The sequence below is a fragment of the Helicoverpa zea genome, chromosome 27 (assembly GCF_022581195.2).
Source record: "Helicoverpa zea isolate HzStark_Cry1AcR chromosome 27, ilHelZeax1.1, whole genome shotgun sequence".
In the NCBI taxonomy this organism is placed as follows: domain Eukaryota; kingdom Metazoa; phylum Arthropoda; class Insecta; order Lepidoptera; family Noctuidae; genus Helicoverpa; species Helicoverpa zea.
In genome coordinates, this window is record NC_061478.1 from 2,836,078 (window position 1) to 2,857,768 (window position 21,691).

A 21,691-nucleotide genomic window follows, 5' to 3' on the forward strand; every position below is an offset into this window, starting at 1 on the left:
ACATATGGACACAATAGATTTTCTATATATTACCACCGTTATTTCTCCACCACCCAATGGTAGACTGGGAGAACGCCTAACGCGTTAATTCCGCCATTGTACAAACTTATGCTAAGGATCAAATAAATAAATAAGTATAACCACAATAATATTCCACGTATACAATCCGTCAAGTTAATAAGCCTAATTGTTTTCTAATTGTTTCCCCAGCACTGAAACACTCGCCGTCAAAGAGAAAGAGCATCGCCAAGCCGGCTAGACCGCAGGAAGAGATTGAAACGCCAGGTAAACTTACTTATAAATTGTTTAGCCGTTTATATGGTGGTATTTTTTTTCTGGTTGAAGCGAGTTGACGTTTTTTTTTGGGGCTTTTTTTTGTAGTTTGGTAATTTTAATAGATAAAGGTATGGAAATAAATGTATTGTAATTTTTTAATTTCAATTAATGCTCAATCCTTCTCCGTGTGAGAGGAGGCCTGTGCCCAGCAGTGGGACGATAAAAAGGCTGTAACATAAAATAGTTAAATGTAATGTAAAATAGTTGCCCGGGTAACTGGGTTGAGGAGGTCAGACAGGCAGTCGCTTCTTGTAAAGCACTGGTACTCAGCTGCATTTGGTTAGACTGGAAGCCGACCCCAACATAGTTGGGAAAGGCCTTAGCAGATGGTTTTTCAAACGTCAACTCGCTTCATGGGAATGCTCGATGTTTTTTTTCTAAACTAATTTTAGTTTTACTATTAACCATAGATTTTATTTTTTTGAAAGTAGTTTAACCCCAACTTATCCTAACATTGAATGCGAATTATGTTGGTACCTATTATATTATTATACATTTCAGTTTATTTTACCCCCCCACCCCTTTTCCCTTCCGGTGTTTGTTATCCAAATTGTCGTTGTTTGTGGACCGTCCTTATTGCGTTTTACCTTATATTTGTAGATTATTTTTTATTGAAACCGCGTTTTTACGTTGTACAGACGAAAAATTGTGATGTGTTTTTTGTGCTAACGGTGTTGGTGCTCAAAATGTTCAAAGCATGGTTTGCCGACGGGGGACCGAAATAAACTGAAATGTACCAAAAATAAACGAAACGTCCGAGGTTAGAAATTTACTCAAAAAAAGCATTGACATGAAGTTTTTTATCCAGGACGTATCTACATCGGCAGACCGATTAAAGATTACAACCCTGACCTCTTGAGGCAGTCACGTCTATCGCCAAGGTCTTCTATAAGATCGAGTATGAGCGATTTTACTGACACCACTATCTCTACGTGGAATCAGAGGCATCCTAGCATCCAACCCCCTACCGAGTACCCGTCAGTCCTATCTGACAGGTTGAAAATCGACAGGGATCGATTAGGACCCTTCCCTAGACGAATTGAGTTTGATACCTCAAACTTGCCTAGAGACCCAGGCACTTCATACGGGAATAATGTGTACAGAACATCGATTCAAGATAGAATGGAATCACTATCTGATCAGCTGACGAAAGTTCTAAGCACGGGAGCCGGTAGTTCCCATATAAATGGGAGCTTAGCTGACAGTGGTATACAAACAGATAATACGAGTACCAGTGTCCCCCAAATATACGTAGAGGCTCACACTAATGCTCCAACGAAGAAAGATGCAGCCGTAGATACGAGAAATGAGAATAACCTACAAGATATACCCTTCATAGATGATGAAGACGATGAAAATAAATGGAAGAGACGATCGAACATTCTAGAGAAACACAAAAGCACTTCGAATATTCCAGCAAGAATTGACGAAGTAAGCTCCAAAGATGATTCGAATGAAAGACTGTCCCACAGCCTAAACAGAGCTAAATCACCGACCTTCGTAGAAAAATTCAAGAAATTCTTCGCCGATATAGGTCTAGTGAAAGCCGACAGCTCTATGAAAGCTGAGAATTCAAATACGTTACCTAAAAGCTTAAATTCTAGTTACCGAAGAAGTGCTACACCCAGTTTAGAAGCCAGAGAAACTGCTACTCTGCCTAAAGACATGAGATTTCGTAAAGTAAGATCTACCCAAACGGTTTATATAAAACCTGAATCTCCAGTCATGAAGGATAAGAATCTTCAAATTTCAGAACACGTTTCTGTAGTCCAACTTAACGGCGACGAACATATAAGGGATTCGAAGTCAGAACTTTTTATCAAAGAGGTAGTATATGTCAGAAGCATAGAAAAAGCAGAAATTTACTCTGGAAAGGATAGCGGAAGTACCATAATAGTAGTACCGCCGGCAGATTGAGCGAAATAAGTTTCGAATTTTCGGTTACACATAAAAATCGATAGTTTTGCTGACCTGACGTCAATAATCTATTGATTCGGTTATCGATATGTCGATAAATTTTTAGTGTATATTTTGAAAATTATCGATAGATTGACTGTCTTTAAGTTACTGTTAGGCGAGTTTTGAATCGATATTAAGAATGTTAGTCGATAATTGTAGTGAAGTGTATTGGTATCGATATTTCCGTATTGTAATAGTTCTGTTAAAAGACATATTAGCTTAGAACGTATCTAGCTTAATTATTATGCTTACATGTGACTATTATATTCATATAAACTTGGCTTATATAACTAGAAACAAAAACGTAATCAAAGTATCGATAAAACGCCTTAAAAACTTGAGTAATAAATATTGACAATAACTATTTTAATAATGTCAATGTTTAAAAAAATGTTTAAATATGGAAAAGGCTTGTCATTATTATATCGATAAAAATATGTATATCGATATGTTGAAATCCCTATTTATGCTTAAATGCTTATACTAGTCCAAGTAAAAAAAAAAATATTACACAATTTATAGTTCTATTCTAACTATGTATTAACATGATATAGAACTTATTTCATTATAATACACTTTATCAAAGCACTGAGCTACTATTTAGACTTATTATTATCGACAAATAAAATCGACTAACGGCTGTTCCCAAATTCGATCCATCCATTTTGCGAATAGAGATAGAATTTGAATATTAGCTTCATATAAATGATGTCAATTTCCAATCTCTTATCTCAAAACCACGGATAGTTCGATTGTATATTGAAGTAAGACTACACCAAAATAAAAGATAGTCGAATTACACCAATTTTCACGTGACAACATTATACGTCCGTTTTTCTTAAAACAACTGTTCACTTTGAAACTTGACCATGAAAACAATAACTACATAGTATGGTCTGTTTTTTGTACAATTGACAGTTATATCATTCAGTACATAAAACGCTATTTTCTCTTTGAAAATTGACAGCTGTCAACTTGGGAAAAGGCTCGGAGGATGAACTGCACAAAACATTCGGTACCAATACAAGGCGTTGATTTGCATCAGTGCAATATTTCAGGTGGTTGACATAGAATACGTAAATAGTCGATTGGAATTACGGTAGACGGGAAATATCTAATAATCGCTGCTTTTTTGTCATTGTAATTTCATATTATTTCAGAATTATTAACCCAATTTTATGAATGACCGTTGCGTATGCTTTGTGTTTGCATTTGTGTGAGACCAAAGTGCAGTTTTAAGGCCAGTAACACACGCGCCGAGTTTAAATACGGCTAGGTGAAACTGACGAATTTTTCGAAAAAATATTACTCGGATGCAAATCAACAGCTCGTAAACAGCTGTTTTAAGAAAACTGACTTTTATGTTTTCAGTGAAATTGGGCCCTAGTATTCTTTGTTACCTACACTTTCCAATGTTATGTTTAATTTTACAAGATGTAATATATTATGCAGTATTTTATTTAGAATCGATGTATGTACGTTTGGGTTCTTTTGTGAGATCAAAGCAGGTTCAGTTATCAAGTTTCTGACAGAAAAATACAAGAATTACTGTCAACATTTTGAAGTAAATGAATTTTATTCAAGACTGCACTTTTAAGGGTCGATTATTCAATCATCAGTTCACTACTATCTGAGGAATAAATATGGCGGTTTGACATTTCTATACTGTCAAAACGACAAACGTTTTCTTCAGATAGAAGTTATCTGGCGATTGAAAAATTGGTCCCTAGTGATTATTTATTTTGTTCCGAATACAATAAAATATGAAAAATGTTACTGCGACTTAAATACTGTATACCAAATATTAACGAAAGTATATTAATATTTTTGGTACAGTTGCAGTCAAAAGTGTAAAGATGTATTATTTGATTTTTTTTTTCGGAGAATTGACTTTTCCAAGTAATGGTATTTTTTTTTCACATCAATGTCATGAATTATGAAATGATAGAAAGAAACTGTGGTGCAGTCTGTCAATGAAAGTTTGTATGAATTGATTATATTATTATTATTTATTAGGAAAATATTATTTTTATTGATTTACGATAGTTTAATTGTGGTGTCTGTATTTTTATTATGTATATATTGATTGATTTGGTTTAGGATTTAAATTATTATTCAGTTTTTTTTTTAATTTATGCTGAGCTTTCGATTAACGAATAGCAATGCCAACAAATACATTTTATTAGTTTTTCGCCTTATAATACTGATTTTTCAAACAATTTCTGTTTTTTTTTTCATGTTTTTAATTGGTAATATTTATTACATGTCTTCCAATTTTTTTAGAATCATAACACTAGGAATACTCCCAATCTACTGAGTACCTTACTTACCGAACAATTAGAAAGAAAAAAAATATTTAATTAGTAACATTCCTCTTAAAAAGTATTGATCATGTCACAAGTTTAATTCGTTCTTAAATTATATTTTTTCACTGTATACAACCCATTATTTTTTATTTACCATTATTTTAATATTAAATAGCAATTTTTAAAATATTCCGTAGAATTTATTTAGACACCTTTCACAATATTATTGAGATTATGAATGAATGTAAGATAAACTTACATATATTAAGTTTCGTATAACAGAATAAAAAATATACTACATAAAATACGATAGGTCCAGAATAACACAATTGATTTTCTATGTTTTAAAATTAGCGACATACAAGCAGTTAATGCTTAATAAATATATTTTTCTTTTATACGGAACTTAAATATACACAAAACTTTTGTTTTTGATTGTACTACATATTATATTGTTTTGGTAAAAAGTTTAAAAAAAATTTTTGTTCATTTTTTTTTAAGAGTTTACCAAAAATATATTATGTTCTAAGTACGGTCAAGAACAAAAGTTCTGTCGTAAATTTGAGCAAAACCAGTGTAAGTAAAAGTTATACTTGTGTAGTAGAGTGTAAGTGTATTTGTAATGCGCTTGAGCAGTTCGACCAAAATTGTATGTATATATTATGGAAATAAATGTGAGGTTTTGTTGGCTGGAACGTTTTTCGTTTTATTTTTTATCTTCAAATCTGGAAAAAAATAATTTAGGGATGGATTAATTTCATTACTGGATCAATATGTATTTAATTTTAATGACGAAACTACACCTTTATGAGTAAATAATATAAATTTTCTGTTGGGTTTTTAAATTATTACTAAAAGGTTTTTCAACAAAATGACAAAAATATATCGCCACAAAAAATATTGAATGAATTGTTTACTCAAACCATGTTGTTTCGAAATTATTAAAATTGCCTTTCCTATATTTTGCTCACAAATACAACGTAATATTTTCACGCTATCTAACGGATAGGAGCTGGATCGAGTGGTGTCGCTAGCGTCAAAGCAGGTGAGACTGAATGTCGTTTTGTGTTTTATTATGTGACAGTTTTTTAGGATTCAAACGAAAAAAAAAATGAAAAAAATATTTTTTTCATAAAAACATAATATATTTTTGATATATTTTAAAGAATATACTATAATGTTGCCGTTAATAAGTAAACTATGATTAAAGTATTAAACAAAAAGTGTAGCAAGGATTACACTTTTAAAAGTTACATTAAAAAAATAATTAATTAAAAAATTCAGTTCCCATTAAATGCTTAATTCAATTATTCATTAAATTAATCAATTGGCTAAAAGTAGTTCCAAAATATTTGTTGCTTTATCATTGGTTACAAAATTATTTTGTTCATCATCAGTCAATGTTGCTTTTGCTTTGTCAAGTGATCGGATTTAACACAAAAAATTATTAAAAAATATATTTAATCGGCACTTATGCAAATTATATTCACACACAACACAAAGATTGGTATATTGTGAATACCTTGCTACGCTTTTTGCTTCGTAAATTGTAATAAAAAGATATATATAAAGAAACTTATGGTCATGTTATCTCTCCTTTTTTCATGCTGCTGTGGCCTTTATTGGAACTTTTTCTTATTGGGTATACCATCAATCTTGGCTTTTATTTTTATCTCCCTAAATCTGCATGCTGTAATTTATTTTTAATATTATCTAATATAAACTTGATGCACCAATAAAAAATACGTTATTTAAACGGTCAAGCTCCATCTAAAAAATATAAATTTAAACACGCCATTTTGGATATATAACATTACGTAAACCGTCTAACTGTAACTACGCTTCCACTGAAACACAAATCTTTTAACGTTTTTCTATTGTTATTATAATGTTATTTTTTCGAATGTGCCAAATTTTCCGTTTATACATTTTATTATTATTATTGTGTATTTTAATTGATATTGTATTTAATAAACCTATACAAAACTTTGAGCGTTTTTGTCGATCGCCAGTTTCTTTATCGGATGTGACAGCGCATATAACGCCGATATCAGTGACCTCACCTGTGTCTACGGCCGCTAAGGTCACCACGTCGTCGGCTAAGACGACTACCGCGTCCTCGGAGCCCGACATGGCCTTCCCCGCCGTCTTGAAAGGCTCCCAAAAGCAGAGAGTGCCCCCACCGGTCCCTCCGAGAGGCTCCCCCAAAGCTAAGCGGGGAGGTGCGACCTCTCAAGCGTCTAGCATCGACACGAAAGGTGATTATCCGAATCTAAACATCTCTGTGAATGATATTCCTCCGCAGACACCTATCACGAGCAGCGATGATGATTTCTGCTTCTATGGGCATGACTTTAAGTTTAAAGAACCCACTGCATGTCGCATCCCACCGTCCGTATCCAACAGTTCAGTTAAGATCACGAAATTAGTTGCATCCAACTCTTTCTTAGACTTCGTAGAAGAAGCTGATAGTATCACAGAGAGATCTCATCTTGGTAAAGATTTGATTGCTCAAACTTCGATGATGGCTAAGTTTAACATTGATAAAGTTTTGATAGAGCATTTGGACTCTGGAGATTATGATGACACTTCTCTCACTGAATCAAGTAGCGAAGAAAGGATTGTTGTTCATGAAATTCGCGATCCCGTTGAAGAAGTTAGAGCAAAACAGTCGAAAAGTCCTTCACAGTTTGTCAAAGAAGTCGTAACAACGATTGGGGATAAATTGACTGGGAAAACACCAACTGATTTAGGCTCTTCAACAGAAAAAGTTAGCGTTCATAACGTTAAATCATCAGATCTGATATTTGCGGCCCGATCTTTGAAGAAAGTAGCACCTGCAGAACAGATGAAGGTAGAGCAAGTTCAGAAACCAGAAACAGAAGTAAAAGCCGAAAAGAACGGCTCAAAACAAGGAATAATATCAGGCATATCAAAGAAATTAAACTTCAATCAATCTAAAAGAGACAAAAACCGTTCCCAAGATAAGAAACCAAAACCAAAAGTCGAAATAAGAACATACATGCAAGGAATGACAAAAGACGAAGTGGTATGCCAGAAAAAGGCAAAAGCTAAGATAGATTTGTTCCAAAAGCATATTATCAGAGCCCAGACTGACTCTGATAGTTCAAGAAGAAGTTCTATATCATCGTCACAAGAAAGCAAGCAATCGGACAAACAGACAGATAAGCAAAGATTGGTTAAAGAAACCAAGAAAATATTTGAACCAATAGAATATACCCACGGCAGTTTAACATCAATTGACAAGAAGAATTTCTCATTAACCACAACTGTTGTTAATCCAGTCGTTTCGAAATCAATAAGTGGAAATGTTCACGAGAAGATAAAGCAATTTTCAGTGACACCTTTGACGAAAACTCCGAATAAAATACCGAGGAAAAAGAAAAGCAGTTTTAAGAGGAAATCTGATAGAAAGAAAGTGTTAATTAAGATGAGAAAAGACATTGAAGAAATATTGTAGAAGTTAAATTTGAGGAGAAGCGAAAAAAGAAATTGGATTCAGATGGTCTAAAAAGAGATTGAGAATTTCAAAATTATGAGACAATAATTTCGAAAAATGGATTGATAATTATAAAGATATTTCCTATAGGCTCAAAGCCATTAAAAATACATTTAGTTAAGCATGTTAAACGTTTTAGATTGTGTTGTGAATCGTACTGACTGCCATTTTTTCTATTAATGAGTTTCACGTTATGCTCGGTCGTTGGATTTTCAAATTTTATTATATTTCCCTTCCTATCATGTCATGTATGTATGAGTGCATCCTTTTAGACTAACACATTTTGCGTATAAGTATTTAGTTGCTACATCAACCATCAGTATTTAGGTGCAGTTTTCTAAGAATGTGTTCAGTTTCGAGCTCATCCTTAGCATTGTGAATTGGCATAAGATTAGTTTTTCAAAAGGAGCGAAAAGTCGTAGAAATGACCACATTTTTGCCCAACTGTATTTTTGACTCATGTAGATCCCGTATCTATAATTTTCCATTTAATATAATAAATATATGCATCTATGTAGAAGAAGAAATATTTTGTTTTAAAGTAAATCAAGTATGTTATACAAGTTATGTTAGAGATTATTACTGCGTTACCAAAATGTCGTCCAAATAAACTTAAGTGTCCTTAATTTACTTTCTTAAGTGTTCTTTATATTTTTTACTTTAATAAAATAATATTATATTACTTTAATATTATTAATTGTCGATTTTATACTATACAAATGGTAGTATTTGGGATCGTATGAGCTATGGAAAGTTTTTTTTTTTTGCTACGGAGAATAGCAACACTGGAAGCTGGACGAAGCTTTAAATAATATCTAGACTAAAGATATTCTCACTTTTTAAAGTTTCGTTACTTGACAGAATATACCTCAGCTTACATCAATGCTTTTGTTCTTTTAAATATGTTTCATTACACAAAAGCGGATGACCCATACTTGTGTGTGTAAGTGTACGGTAGACTGCACATCAGTGGTAACTGTCCTGCACCTTAACTCAATAGTAATAAGTACGATTTTCCTATAAAACTGTTACCACTGACCTGAAGTTGACTGTACATGCACATTGTCGTTGTATGCGTAAGCTCGTTAGCGCTCAGTAGTGGTCGAGTCGCCGAGTCATACAAAGACATAGTGTATATACATACATTCACACACACTTATGTAGCTCAGACGCTTTCGTGGAATAAAACATCAAGGCATAGTTACTGGCTATATTCATTATTAAATCCCACATTTACACGCTAAGATAGTTTCATTTTTTTTTTTCACATATAGCTAGTATAGAAAATGCAGTCAGATTTACTTTACAAAGACCTAGAAATCACTTACGCCAAGATAAATATATAAAATCTGTTAGAGAATTTACGAAATGTTATAGTATACATTCTTAGACCTAGAAATCTCTTACGCCAAATAAAATATGTTAGAAAATTGGCAAAATTTTATAGTATACTTATACATTCTTGGTCCTTGTAAATTAAATCTAGAAATGTATAGTTCGTCTAAGTTGAAATGTTGCCCCCACTACCGTATTTACGGTGCACGACGTACTTAAAAATTCGGTTATGTGCATTTTACACGGACTATACCTAATGCCAGTATCTACACTGCTTGAAAATACAACCTTTATTTTACTTTACTATTACCATGGAATCATTACTGCAGTATTTATTTTGAATTGAGTTTCTGTTGATAAAAAATTTGCTACCTTACTGCAATTCATGTTCATTCCATAATCTCTATGCCTTTTATCCCTTTTCATAGATGAAGTAACAAATGAACGGCAAGATAAGACCATTTATCAAATTATGTAGGCTTACAATTTGTTTTATATACCTATCGCTGTCACACTAGCGGATTTTCCGCGCGTTTTTCACGCACTACAAAATCCGGGCGACTAAAAACCAGTCACGCGGATTCATGTATCATCAATTGAAATGGTAGTTATCGACTCCTAAAATCCTTTCAGAAAATGAACTAGTGTGAAAGCGCTGTGATGATTCTTTTGAGTCAGTCTTCTGTTCATTTGTCATACCTCCATATTACCCACCATTATCAAAACCCAAACCAGCTCACATCCTCAGCTAGCCAAAGTAGTAACGCTAGTTAAACCTCAGGCGGTGCTCCGCTGTCGTGTTGCTCAACGCCTCCGCCCCCCTTCGAAGAAGCCCCACCTCCTCGAACCAGTCGCACCAACTCTTCGTCAACTACGTCTTCGAGTGCGTCCGGGAGACGTCGTGGGGCGTCCAGTGCGGCCAGTGTAATGACTACTTCGTCGGCGTCTTCGCTCGCACTGACGCCTGCTGCGTTGAGCAGCGCGCGTAGTAATGAGGCCAGGTAACACTTTTCTTCTTTATTTTCATTTTCTTATGTGTACAGATGTTTAGGTGGTCGGGGAAGGTACTGGCTACATGCGTCGTTGCGTACATTCGTTTGCGGTTCCATTGTAATGATGGATGTTGCTGAGTTTCTGTATTTTACATGGAGCGATGGCCTATCTGACTTCTTCGACCCAGTTACCCGGGCAACCTGATGACCGTAAATAATACAGGTTGTCAGACTTCCTGGCTGCTGACTACCCGGAACGACGGCGCTAAAGATGTTCAAATAACAGCCAGGACTTACAAAAGCTTTATAACTTACAAGATGACCACCCAGCCATGGGGCGACCTCGCTTAACAAGCTTAATCTAATGATCGTGCGGCGGCCACTTTGCCATTTAGTTACTTAAATATAAAAATTAACCTACAGTCTAACAACAAAACTATATTTTCCCAGTGTATGCTGGACGCCGCCCGCGTCTGTGGAAGGTTCTACTCCAACTTGGACGGAGGGCACGCCTAGCTTCACTGAATCCAGTAGTAGTGAGCAAGGTAAGGTTTTCAGTTTCATAATCTAGGATTCTAGGCACATAATTAATAAAATAAAAGGCACGCAATAGTGGAAGAACTAATATGCCGAAATACTACATCCTGCAATACGAGTAATCCGCGAATTAAGATACAATAGAAGAAACTGTAAAACTTGTGGAGCAATAGCCTACCGGACGGATAGGTGTTGGTCTGGTCGATATATGCCCCCTTTATCATGGGTACTTGGTGACGAGCATATCTCAGTGTATCATACCCTAAAAGTATTAAAACCTCGATTTGCAGTAGGTTAAAGTTTATTGAAATAACTTTCAATTTGTAATTACCTCTAACACTTAATATTAGTACAACCTCGATAATTTCGCTTACAACAACCACCAGACAACATACGACTATTTTATTTAAACCTTATAATAATACAAATACATAGATACATAAAGTTTTGTTTATTCATCGAATTACTCAATTTATCTTCATCATCACCCTCCGAGCCTTTTTCCCAAACTATGTTCGGGGTCGGCTTCCAGTCCAACCGGATTCAGCTGAGTACCATTGCTTTACAAGAAGCGACTGCCTAAGTACTCAATTTATCTTCAAATACATAATAATTTCCAGGCTACCCAATAACTCCAGCTCGCGGCGCGACGCCGTGCGACGGGCGGCGCTCCCCCCGGCCCCCGCCGCCGCCCGCGCGAGCCCTCCCACCAACCACCATCAACTGTCTTACCAGTGAAGTGGTAAGTTTTATGAGCTGATTGATTCAGTATAGGGGCTGATTGATTCAGTATATGGCTTGATTGATTCGGTATATGGGTTGATTGATTCGTTTAATGAGTTGATCGATTCATTTAGTGAGTCAAAAGTTGGGTTAATTGGTTTTATAATAGGGAAGACGGATTTTTTATTACAGATATGTTACAGCTTAATTTTTTCTTTTTATTTTGTCACTTATCACACTTTTAAAGATGTAATTTTTTGCTTATGTTTTTTATGTTTTATTAAATACTTTATCCGTCTTCCTCAAATTACATAGTAGTTTTGACTAATACACATTGAAAATGGTAAGTGTATGTAATAATCACGTGTATGGTAAAGGAATTTACTAACTACCCACACTTACAAGCATTTTACACGCTACAGCTTTTTGAAGAAGGTTAAAATGAACGGCTGAAAATTCGGACTTGTCTGTTCCAGATTATTAGATTATTCGTATATGACTCTTTGATTATATATATGTCTAGATGGAGTGTCACCATACAATCCCAACAAAGAAGCAGAGACAAAATTGTTATGCATGTGTGCGTGTAGGTGTCATTTTACACTGCGCGTTGACGTAAATAATGATACCAGCTTCTACGATTCTTCCATAAATAATGAAAAAAAATAGACTAATCAAATAAGTTTATATACATAGTGTTATTCGGTTTAGCTATAACTTTATAGAAAATTGAACCTTGCTTGGCACTGCTCGTTTCGTAAGTCTTCGGCGCCCTATCTTGTCGACAGTAGGTACTCATTAGGGCATGCAATTTCGGTAAAACAAAAATTACCGGTAAAAATTCGGTAATAAAAATATTTTTACCGGTAAACCGGTAAAACGGTAATTTTTGTAATTTTTTTTAAATGTGATATTATAACAATAAGATTGGGTAGTCTTAAAGCAAAAACTAAATAAATATGCAAAGTATAAGGTGGTAAACGTTTTTTGTGTCGTGGGCCGTAACAAAAAACATGTCAGTACCATCCGTACGCGATGTCGCCGACAAAATGCAAGAAAAACGGCTGCGATGGTACGGACATGTAAAAAGGAGTGACACCTGAGGACAACGGCAGGGTGAATGTGATACTCAATCTCAATATACCCGGTCAAAGGCGCAAAGGCAGGCCGAAACCGTGGTGGTTGAGTGTCGTAATGAATGACATGAAAATCTGCGAACTCGAAGAGGAAGATGTCTATTCAGGAGGATAGAGCGAAGTGGAAGAAGGAAGATACGGAAAGCCACAAGACGGGATAAACGCTAAGAATTATCGTAAAAAATATATTTTTCATTGAAGGGAAAGCCCTTTTTTATGGTAAATCATCAAATGACAGACTCTTTCTGTCTAAAACCCATGTTTTTTAGTAGGTGTTTTATGGACCATCGTAGCGGTAACTCTTTCGAACAATCCCGCGGCCCCGGCTGGCCTTGGCCCTGCTGGGCCCCACTGGGTTTGCTGACATCTCTCTGAGGAGCCTGTGGAACAACGCGCGCCGCTGACACGGGTCTGTTGTCTATGCAGACGGTGGAACGATGAGCCACCCGAACTCACCGCCCACAGACCGACGCCTACGGTGGCCGGGAGTCGTCTCTCGACCCTTGGCGCCCGTGGTGTCTTCCTGGTCCACTACAGCGGCCGGGATGAGAGGTGCTACTCGCAGTCGCTCCGCCGTCTCCTTCTCGAGCATGACTGCTTCGCAGAAGGGGCGACGGCTTCCCATTCCCTCTAGCTCCGGACCATGGCTTGAACCAGGGAAGGACGCGAAAGGTCGCCGCTGCCTATTGCCTCGACGACAACACCGCGGTACCCTTCCCAGGCAGTGCACACCTGGACTGTGTGCTCCACCGTGTCCTCAGAGCTGTCCGCATGGTGGTGAAGTAAAAGCCCTTGCTCAGTAAGGTCATAGAGTAGGTAAAATAAGCAATAAGCATTTGTACCTTGTATGAGCTGACAGCTATGAGGAAAAACAGAATAACCGAATGAATACAATTTGTTTAGATTTTATAAATTAAGATGAGAAAGAAGATTTGTATCTAACCTAGAGATAGTTAAGGACACACAAGTTTACTTTTCTAAAAACAGCAACTTTAACACTCTTACAATACGTAATGTATGCAACATTACATTATATTCAGGCTACATAACAAAGATTTGACGTTAAATGAACAATTGCTATATTTTATCAGAAAAACGTAAAAACCGGTAAATTACTGGTTTCATATTATTTTTACCGGTAATTTAAAACTCGCAAAAATGGGCGATTTACCGGTAAAAACGAAACCGGTTAACCGGTATTGCATGCCCTAGTACTCATGTCCTTGCTACGGAAGTGATCGGAACACACTACGGTATTTTTTGTTGGTGTCCACATCGCATCTCCACGGCTTTTTTTAATGCAGTCTATCCACTGACTCCTAACAATAGGATTACTTGGAATTCTATTAAAAAATGATGTTACGTTGATGACCATAATTTACTAATCAAATAATAGTAGATAATATTTTGGAGAATCAGAAAATGTCTATCCGAGCAATAAAAAATAGAAATTATACCTATTATTTTTTTGCGCAATGCTTAAAAAAATCTCCTTTATACATAACATATAAACGTGAAGTTGGGAAAATGAAAAACAGAAACTGGCAACACTTATACAATATGGCGTGATTTAGTAAACATAATTTCAAAAAACATATATTTATTTTCTGGGTCAGTTACCGATGATAGATGATGTTATTGGCACTTTTTAGCCTTCCTTTATAATTCCGGCAGACTTTAATTGCACATGTCGTCATTTTAACTCTGTTATTTGTATTTTAGTTAGCGCGCGTAATACGTTTTGACAGTTAAGCGGCACGATCTGTTCTGATTGACGGGAAAGCTCCTGTCGATGAACAGTACATGGACATTTTTTTCCACGCTTGCGCGCACTCGACGCTACATCTAGACATATATATAATCAAAGATATGACTATGTGACTTGGGCTTTTAGAATGATTTTTGGCCATTCATTTTAAATATGTCATTCTATGGCAGAAATTGTTATTTGGTGTTTTACTTTAACTTTTAATTTGAATTAATTAAAGGCATTTTATGAGAAATAACCGCCTGCAATTTATATATTTCTGACATTTTATACATTTTTCAAATGTTTCAAGATGTAAAATGCGTCTCATTCAATATTATAGTTCGGCCATTCAGAGAATGCGTTCCTGACACGTCGCGATTGAACTGACGACGTAATAACATTCATTGATTATTGATATAATAATGTTGTTTTAATGCTCCTCAATTGTTAAAACGGTAAACAACCAGCAAAAATATTTTTATCGTAACTGCAACGCCATTGCAAAGTTACGTCGTCAGTTCAATCGCGACGTGTCAGGAACGCATTCTCTGAATGGCCGAACTATAAGAATTCCTTTTTTTGTAATCTATTAGCAATTTCTGTCACATCAACCGCATACACGCCTACATATACTACCTACTTAATATTTTACTTATATTATTATACAGTGCATTTAATTTCTAGTGCATACGCAATATTAATGAATGCCTATTCCTCTTGGACGCTGCTAACGGTGGGTTCTAGATGCATCTAAAAGAACGAGTAGAAAAAGATTACAAATGATCATAAAAAAACAATATTTATAACGCTTATAACTCTGTTTTTACAACGCTAGCTTTTTAGGAAAGTTTTTTCGTCATGGCAATCTCTTTAAAAAGTATAGATAACAAAATTTGGGTGCTTCCATTTTGAGGAATGCGAAAATGAAAGCTTTTTTTTTTTTGGAAAAAATATGGCGCAGAAAAGGCGTGACGACAGGGTTCTAATTAGTCCGTCTTTTAGATTACCAAAAAATTTTGGACACTTTTTTTTTTTTTAACTTATCACTAACCGTCGTACCACAAAAACTTTTAAACGTCTGTTGTTGTCAGATTATGACGTTGAAATAAGGTCATTTTTGCAGCCCCACTTCGTTTAGACAAGTGTTCAACAGATGTTTAAGTTTTTATAGTAAGGCTGTAAAAAAATACTGAGATATATTATGGCATTCAAGTTTGGGTGTGAGAATTTGTGATGTCACGTTTATGTAAAAATTTATGTAACACAAAATTAAAACGTGTTGTATTTTCGTCGTTTTTGGTCTGAGAGAGGCAAGAAAAAATACGTGTCCATTATTTTAGGGTTATAAGAGACGGACTTATTACATTTTTTTATTCGTCATGCCTAATGTCTCATTTTTTTTTGTAATAAAATTCTCAGCAATAATAACTGTTTCGTGGTATTCTGCTGGTGTAACTTTTTAAAAATAAGTGTTGCAAATGTCTTGTTGATACTCATATCGTGAAATGGATCGCTAGTTGATGTATAAACGCAGTTTTTTGAAAATATTTAAAATTGCCAAAAGAACGGACCCATTTTTTTATTAACAAAAAAATGTTTTTTAGACTACGTAGCTATTGTAGTAAGTAATAATTTTAATTGTATTTTTTGTACTTTTGGGACTTATTTAGTAGTGTCTGAATATTATTTGCGTTAATTTAATTATCATTGTATGTGTTACTGTCACGTGAATAAAGGTGACCAGATACATTTATGGACCGAACGATTTTTAGTGCAGTTGACAATTTTGTCAGTTAGTACAAAAAATGCTATCAACCCTTGAAATTGACCGCTGTCAATTGCACAAAACTTTCGGTACCACGTTATTTTTTTGTACGGAAATAAGTTCCGTACAAACAAATACAAACAAAATTATTATAACATCTATCATTAAAATCTTATATCAAGTTTTTATGAACATTTTTTCAAATCCATTTTCTGTTTTTGTTTCAATTAAATAAACTAATAAATAAGTCCCAAAATAAAGGTCTCGACTGACTTCATCTAATCATATACAGCAATCGACTGATCTCGACACATATTAGCGAAGATAGGGACTTATATACAGGGTGTTATGATGAAAAAAGTATGTGTGAACTTGCGTATTCGAATATCTATATGGCACAACTTCGCACACCCTGTAAAAACCGGCTTGCTATCGCTCAACGTAAAAAAAAAATATTAATCGTCTGTCGTATTTGTCGTATAGAATATGACAAACGGTTAATCTTATTAAACGTCGAAATATGCACACAAGAATTCCTACCAAGCAACTTAGTGCTATACCAAAGAGATAAAGTAAAAGCATTCTACTCATTATAGCCGGTTTTGCCCGTAGTCATTTCAAGAACAGATATCATTAATTTGTATTTTTGAGTACTGCATATATTCGCGTCCAGTTGTACTTAAGGAATCATATCAAATGCGTTGTACAAAATAAAAGAAAAACAGTTGCAACCAGAACTTCCTTTTTTAAACTGCCACGAGATCCAGTGTTGCCAACACAAGTCGACCAAAATCTACCACTATCGTATTTATTACTTCCGTTTAATGTTTAATGTATTGCTAATAATAAAATGAAGGTTGTCAGTTAACAGAAGCAATTCGTTGTTCGCTTTTGAAATACATATAATCCGCTTTCATGTGAGTGTAATAATATTTATGAAACTGTATGAGATCTGTAAGTATTTTTACCTATAAATCAAGTTATAAAAATATTAATGTTTAATACATTTTTGACCTTACGCTTATTAGGCAAGGCTCTGGTCAAATGTATGCAATTATATTTAAAACAAATTCGCATAATAAATGTTTATTAATCGGAATTAAAAACAAGTACATAGTTATAACACAGACCATTTTAATACGTAGAATAGACTTGTTCGTTATGTCGGGACCAGACGTCTGTGACGTGTAATTTAATGTCAACAGTGTTTGCGACACGAACTTAATGCGAATCGGTTGAATTCAAAAACTTCGCGAGATTTTGTGTTCAGGACGAAACCGACTTCCGATGATGCGAGCGTTATAAGTAACGGTCTTAATGTCGTCTACTCGTATAATTCGTGTTACGTTACACGGCACATGCGTCTGGACTCCGCTTTATATTCAGATAATTGTAAAAGTGCTTACAGATCGTTGTCTAAATTTAAACCTTTTTGTAAGTGGTGACCATTCATTGGTATTCGATTATAAATAAATATTAAAATGTGTTCAACATAGGATCACTAGAACAGTACAAATTATAATATTTATTAGTGTAAAATCTCAATTTAATGTTGCATTAGTTAAAATTATTAACTGTTTTAATATCATGATGATAATTTGTAGTTTAATATGTGATATTCACATATTAGTAAGCGACTGTAATTCAAATATGCATTTGAAATCTTATTCAAAATCTATTCCAGTTCAAAGCTATAACAAAGTCAGGTAAATAAATTAAAATTCTATTTTAGATTAACCATGAGAGGTATTTTTAGTACCAATGCAAGCAGATTAAAACTGTCGTAATCTACTAAAAGTAAACATCAAGTCTAACACCACTATCAAATATAAAAAGGCCACTAAAGGGAAAAGGCTAGGCAGATGATAAAAAGGTCACTATGATTCGTATAAAAAAGTCAAGAAATTATATAACGATTTGGCATAGTTAATTAGTGCCATTTTTAGTACTATGCCAAACAAAGTAAAGGAATTGAACATCATAATTTATTCCTAGCGAAATCTATTAGATTAGTGAAATTGGTAGAAAATTATTTGTGTCCACTGGTCACCCTTACAAAAACGTAGTCTGGTGTGTATAAACTGTTACGTTTCTCGTCGTTGTTACTATATATCAATAATGTATATTTTGTTGTTGTTAACTATTTAAAACGACCGACATGTAGAATAAACATTTGAGAAAAAATATGAATACTTATTGATATGTTTTTGATCCTTTTTATGAGTTCGTTCAGTTACCGTCAAACGAATGCCGTCAATGTAGGTTTGTTCTGAACTTTTGTATAAAACTTCTCAGTAAAAACAGCTTTTCAGAAAGGTTTTAACCAAAATTCTTATTATTTCATAATAAGTTGATTAGAAACTTACCTTAGGGCTAACAGACCGTGTGTGAGAAGGTGTCCCGAGATTTATTTTTTCATCCATACACGTATCAAGTGCAAAATAACTTTATCATAATAACCATAGTACTGACACAATAACGAAGTTTGATTAATAATCCCTAGAATACTCATGTAGCAATGAAATAGTTGGTATGCATGAAATATTGACAACATTCATTATTTTACTAGTATTTAGTTTGTAAGAAGTACATCATACCATTTATTCTACTAATTTGAAGAAAGTAGAATAGACGCAAAATGTGGTAAGTTCCCCTAATATGAATTCCGTGGTCATTGGTAATTAATGAGTAGATAAACATACTAAAAATAGTGCCTACCGTAGATAATTGCCTGATTAGGAAACTAATGTCATTCATCCTATTAAAACCTACTAAATTGGTAGAAATCATGCTTAAAGCTTACCTATGGCTGGCTTAAAGCAAATAATAATAAAATTAGTTTTCTTTAACGGATAACCGCTTGCAAAGGTAAGATTTTAATTTTGTATCATATTATTTAATTATGGTTAAATCGTAGGAAAATATTAAAATCATAAATAACTCTATTCCAAAAAAAAAACACATTGGAAGTGGTAAATGGCAGTCGTTTTTGGAGGCTGCCTCATGTAATTTTGACATTCAAAAAGTGCTTTTTTCAGCCTAGTTTGTATAAATGTTTTGTATTCGAAATAAGTATATTGAACGTTAGATTAAATTTAAAAGAAATAATGATTCTACTATTTTCCTACGACATGGATAATAACATTGATAGAATACTTAGATTGTATGGTATTAGATAATTTAATATAGTATTCATAACGTACTAATTGAATTCGTTCTCCTTTCCACCAATGTAAACACTATATTATTAAAATGTTGAGATGATTAATTATTTCATGATACAATGGAACTATATTATTCTATACACACATTCAACTAACTAAATTCCTTCACTTCTCAGTCGCATGTATAAAAAATCTTCACAAACTGACCACAATTTTATTACAACAGGTGGAAATGACACACTTAAGATCTGAAACTTCAAGAATTACAATATCAAGTTATGAAATACACACCAGAGAAGATGAAGAGGAACCATGTTAGTTTTAAGTTAAGCCAAGCAATTAAGCAGCTATTTTTGTGGATTTATTGCAATATAATCGTTGAAAAGCTCAAGAGCCATTAAGACTAACTGCGGTTTACCGATCCGTCCCCCAGTTTTTTAGATTGAATTTTGAAACAAGCTATAACATTTTATGTCAAATTTCAATCTCTAATCGCAAAAAAAATATAGATTGATTATTGATATCCGCAGTAAAGCAGCTCGCGCGTCTTATAGTTAAAAATTTTGTTTGTTCAAAAGATGATATTGATTGATAACCGCCGAGTTTGAGTTCGAAAACAAGCACGAGTTAAAGGATATTAAGTATAGGGGGATGGGTTAACTTTTTTGGAATGAATTGGCATATATGGAAAATAGGTCAAATTATTAGTCAGTTTTACATAATGGGACAGCTGAAGGATTATACTGATGAAGAATTGGTAATGGCACATAAATTATACTAATTAGATCAAAGAAATCTCAAGAACAAAGACTAAGGCCTATTCAAACGGTCAAATAAATTAGTAAAATTATACACAACTTAATTAGAAAATTATACATTCTTTGATAAGAATTATATTGCAATAAATGAGCACAAATTATTATGTATCTGCTAAGTATATGTAACTGTTACGAAGCTTAAATGTGTAAACGTTGAAATCAGTATTGTATTCGGTGCTTTACTAAAGATGGCCACTGAACATCAAAAAATATTTGAAAGAGTCACTAGCGGGATTGTAGAGCAGGTCGGAAGATATTTGCGTCTTATTTGAATACCTTCAAAGTTCATATTTCATTGGCATGACTAGAAAAACGACACAACCCTAGATCACCTACTTTTACACAAGGAGAATCAATATGCTTGCAATTTGTAGCTATAATATAAGTAGCACATAGCTACAAATTCAAGTAGGGCAAAATCAGTCATATTGTAAGGAGTCCGTTTCATGGAATCTAATGCACTAAGGATTAGATCTAAGAGCATTCTTTTAGTTAACATGAAGAGGTAAAATTAATAAATAAACCAAAAACAAGAAAAACATGATTTGATAGTGTGCGGATAGAATGAGTATTTAAATATTAATGTACCCAAACAATATGAATATAACATTACCGTATCTATTGATCCCGTTGGTGACCTTGAATGTACTTAATTCTCTTGAATCTGCTTTAAAATCATATAGATTATTTATTTTTCTGAAACGTAGCCTGATAATCCATTTAATAAATGTTCAGGAATTTCAATTAAGTTTCTACAGTTATACGAAGTACGTAATCTGTTTATTTTTAAGGAATTTACATTTGAATCGTAATGGAAGTCTGAAAACCAATAGATACCTTAATCCGTTGTACGTCGAAGCTCAGATATAGGTACGCGAGACACAATTAATTTTCTATTGTTTTATAATGAGAGACATACAAGCAGTTACATTTTTTATTTGCCTTCTATGACATACCTACCTACTGTAAATGAGACTTATTTAAGTTTGAGCAAGGCCAAGTAAAATTGTCTCAAATCCCAACGTAGCCAAAACTTTGAAACAGCGTGTTGCCATCTTTAAAGTAATTGCATCATTAAAATTATATTACTCGATATATTATTATTAGAATAAGAATCTACCCACTGCCATTGTTGTTAATTTTAATATTATTAATGATATTTTGAATGGTATCTAATTCTAAAATTATAAAATTGCTGATTAATACGACAGTGCGTTAAATATGATGATGATATGACACTTAATTAATACTACAAATAAATTAAGTTTATGAAATAAAAGCAACAATAAGTTTTCAAATAAAATGTAGGTGCCATTCAATAATATCAATAAAATACGTTAGTTAGGAATA

The 21,691-nt window shown here is 34.0% G+C and overlaps 2 protein-coding genes across 9 annotated transcripts in view; both read left to right on the forward strand.

Annotated features, from left to right (window-relative positions):
- The window catches only part of LOC124643337 (phosphatidylinositol 4-phosphate 5-kinase type-1 alpha-like), an 80,261-nt gene that overhangs the window by 54,291 nt on the left and 4,279 nt on the right, over nucleotides 1-21,691 (forward strand). For 5 of the 8 annotated variants that reach the window (XM_047182279.1, XM_047182281.1, XM_047182280.1 and 2 more), the window contains 2 exons: nucleotides 211-285; nucleotides 1,145-5,296. In XM_047182279.1, the coding sequence (XP_047038235.1) occupies nucleotides 211-285; nucleotides 1,145-2,253 (1,184 nt within the window). In that variant the 3' untranslated portion in view covers nucleotides 2,254-5,296. Of the gene's footprint in view, nucleotides 1-210; nucleotides 286-1,144; nucleotides 5,297-10,237; nucleotides 10,458-10,898; nucleotides 10,994-11,605; nucleotides 11,728-19,749; nucleotides 21,228-21,691 lie in introns of those variants that run through there. The other 3 variants (XM_047182284.1, XM_047182285.1, XM_047182286.1) reach the window with 2 other exon arrangements.
- LOC124643339 lies at nucleotides 6,366-8,614 on the forward strand. The gene has a single exon (XM_047182287.1). It carries the CDS (start codon nucleotides 6,490-6,492, stop codon nucleotides 8,080-8,082), a length of 1,593 nt encoding a protein of 530 aa, XP_047038243.1. The 5' UTR covers nucleotides 6,366-6,489; the 3' UTR covers nucleotides 8,083-8,614.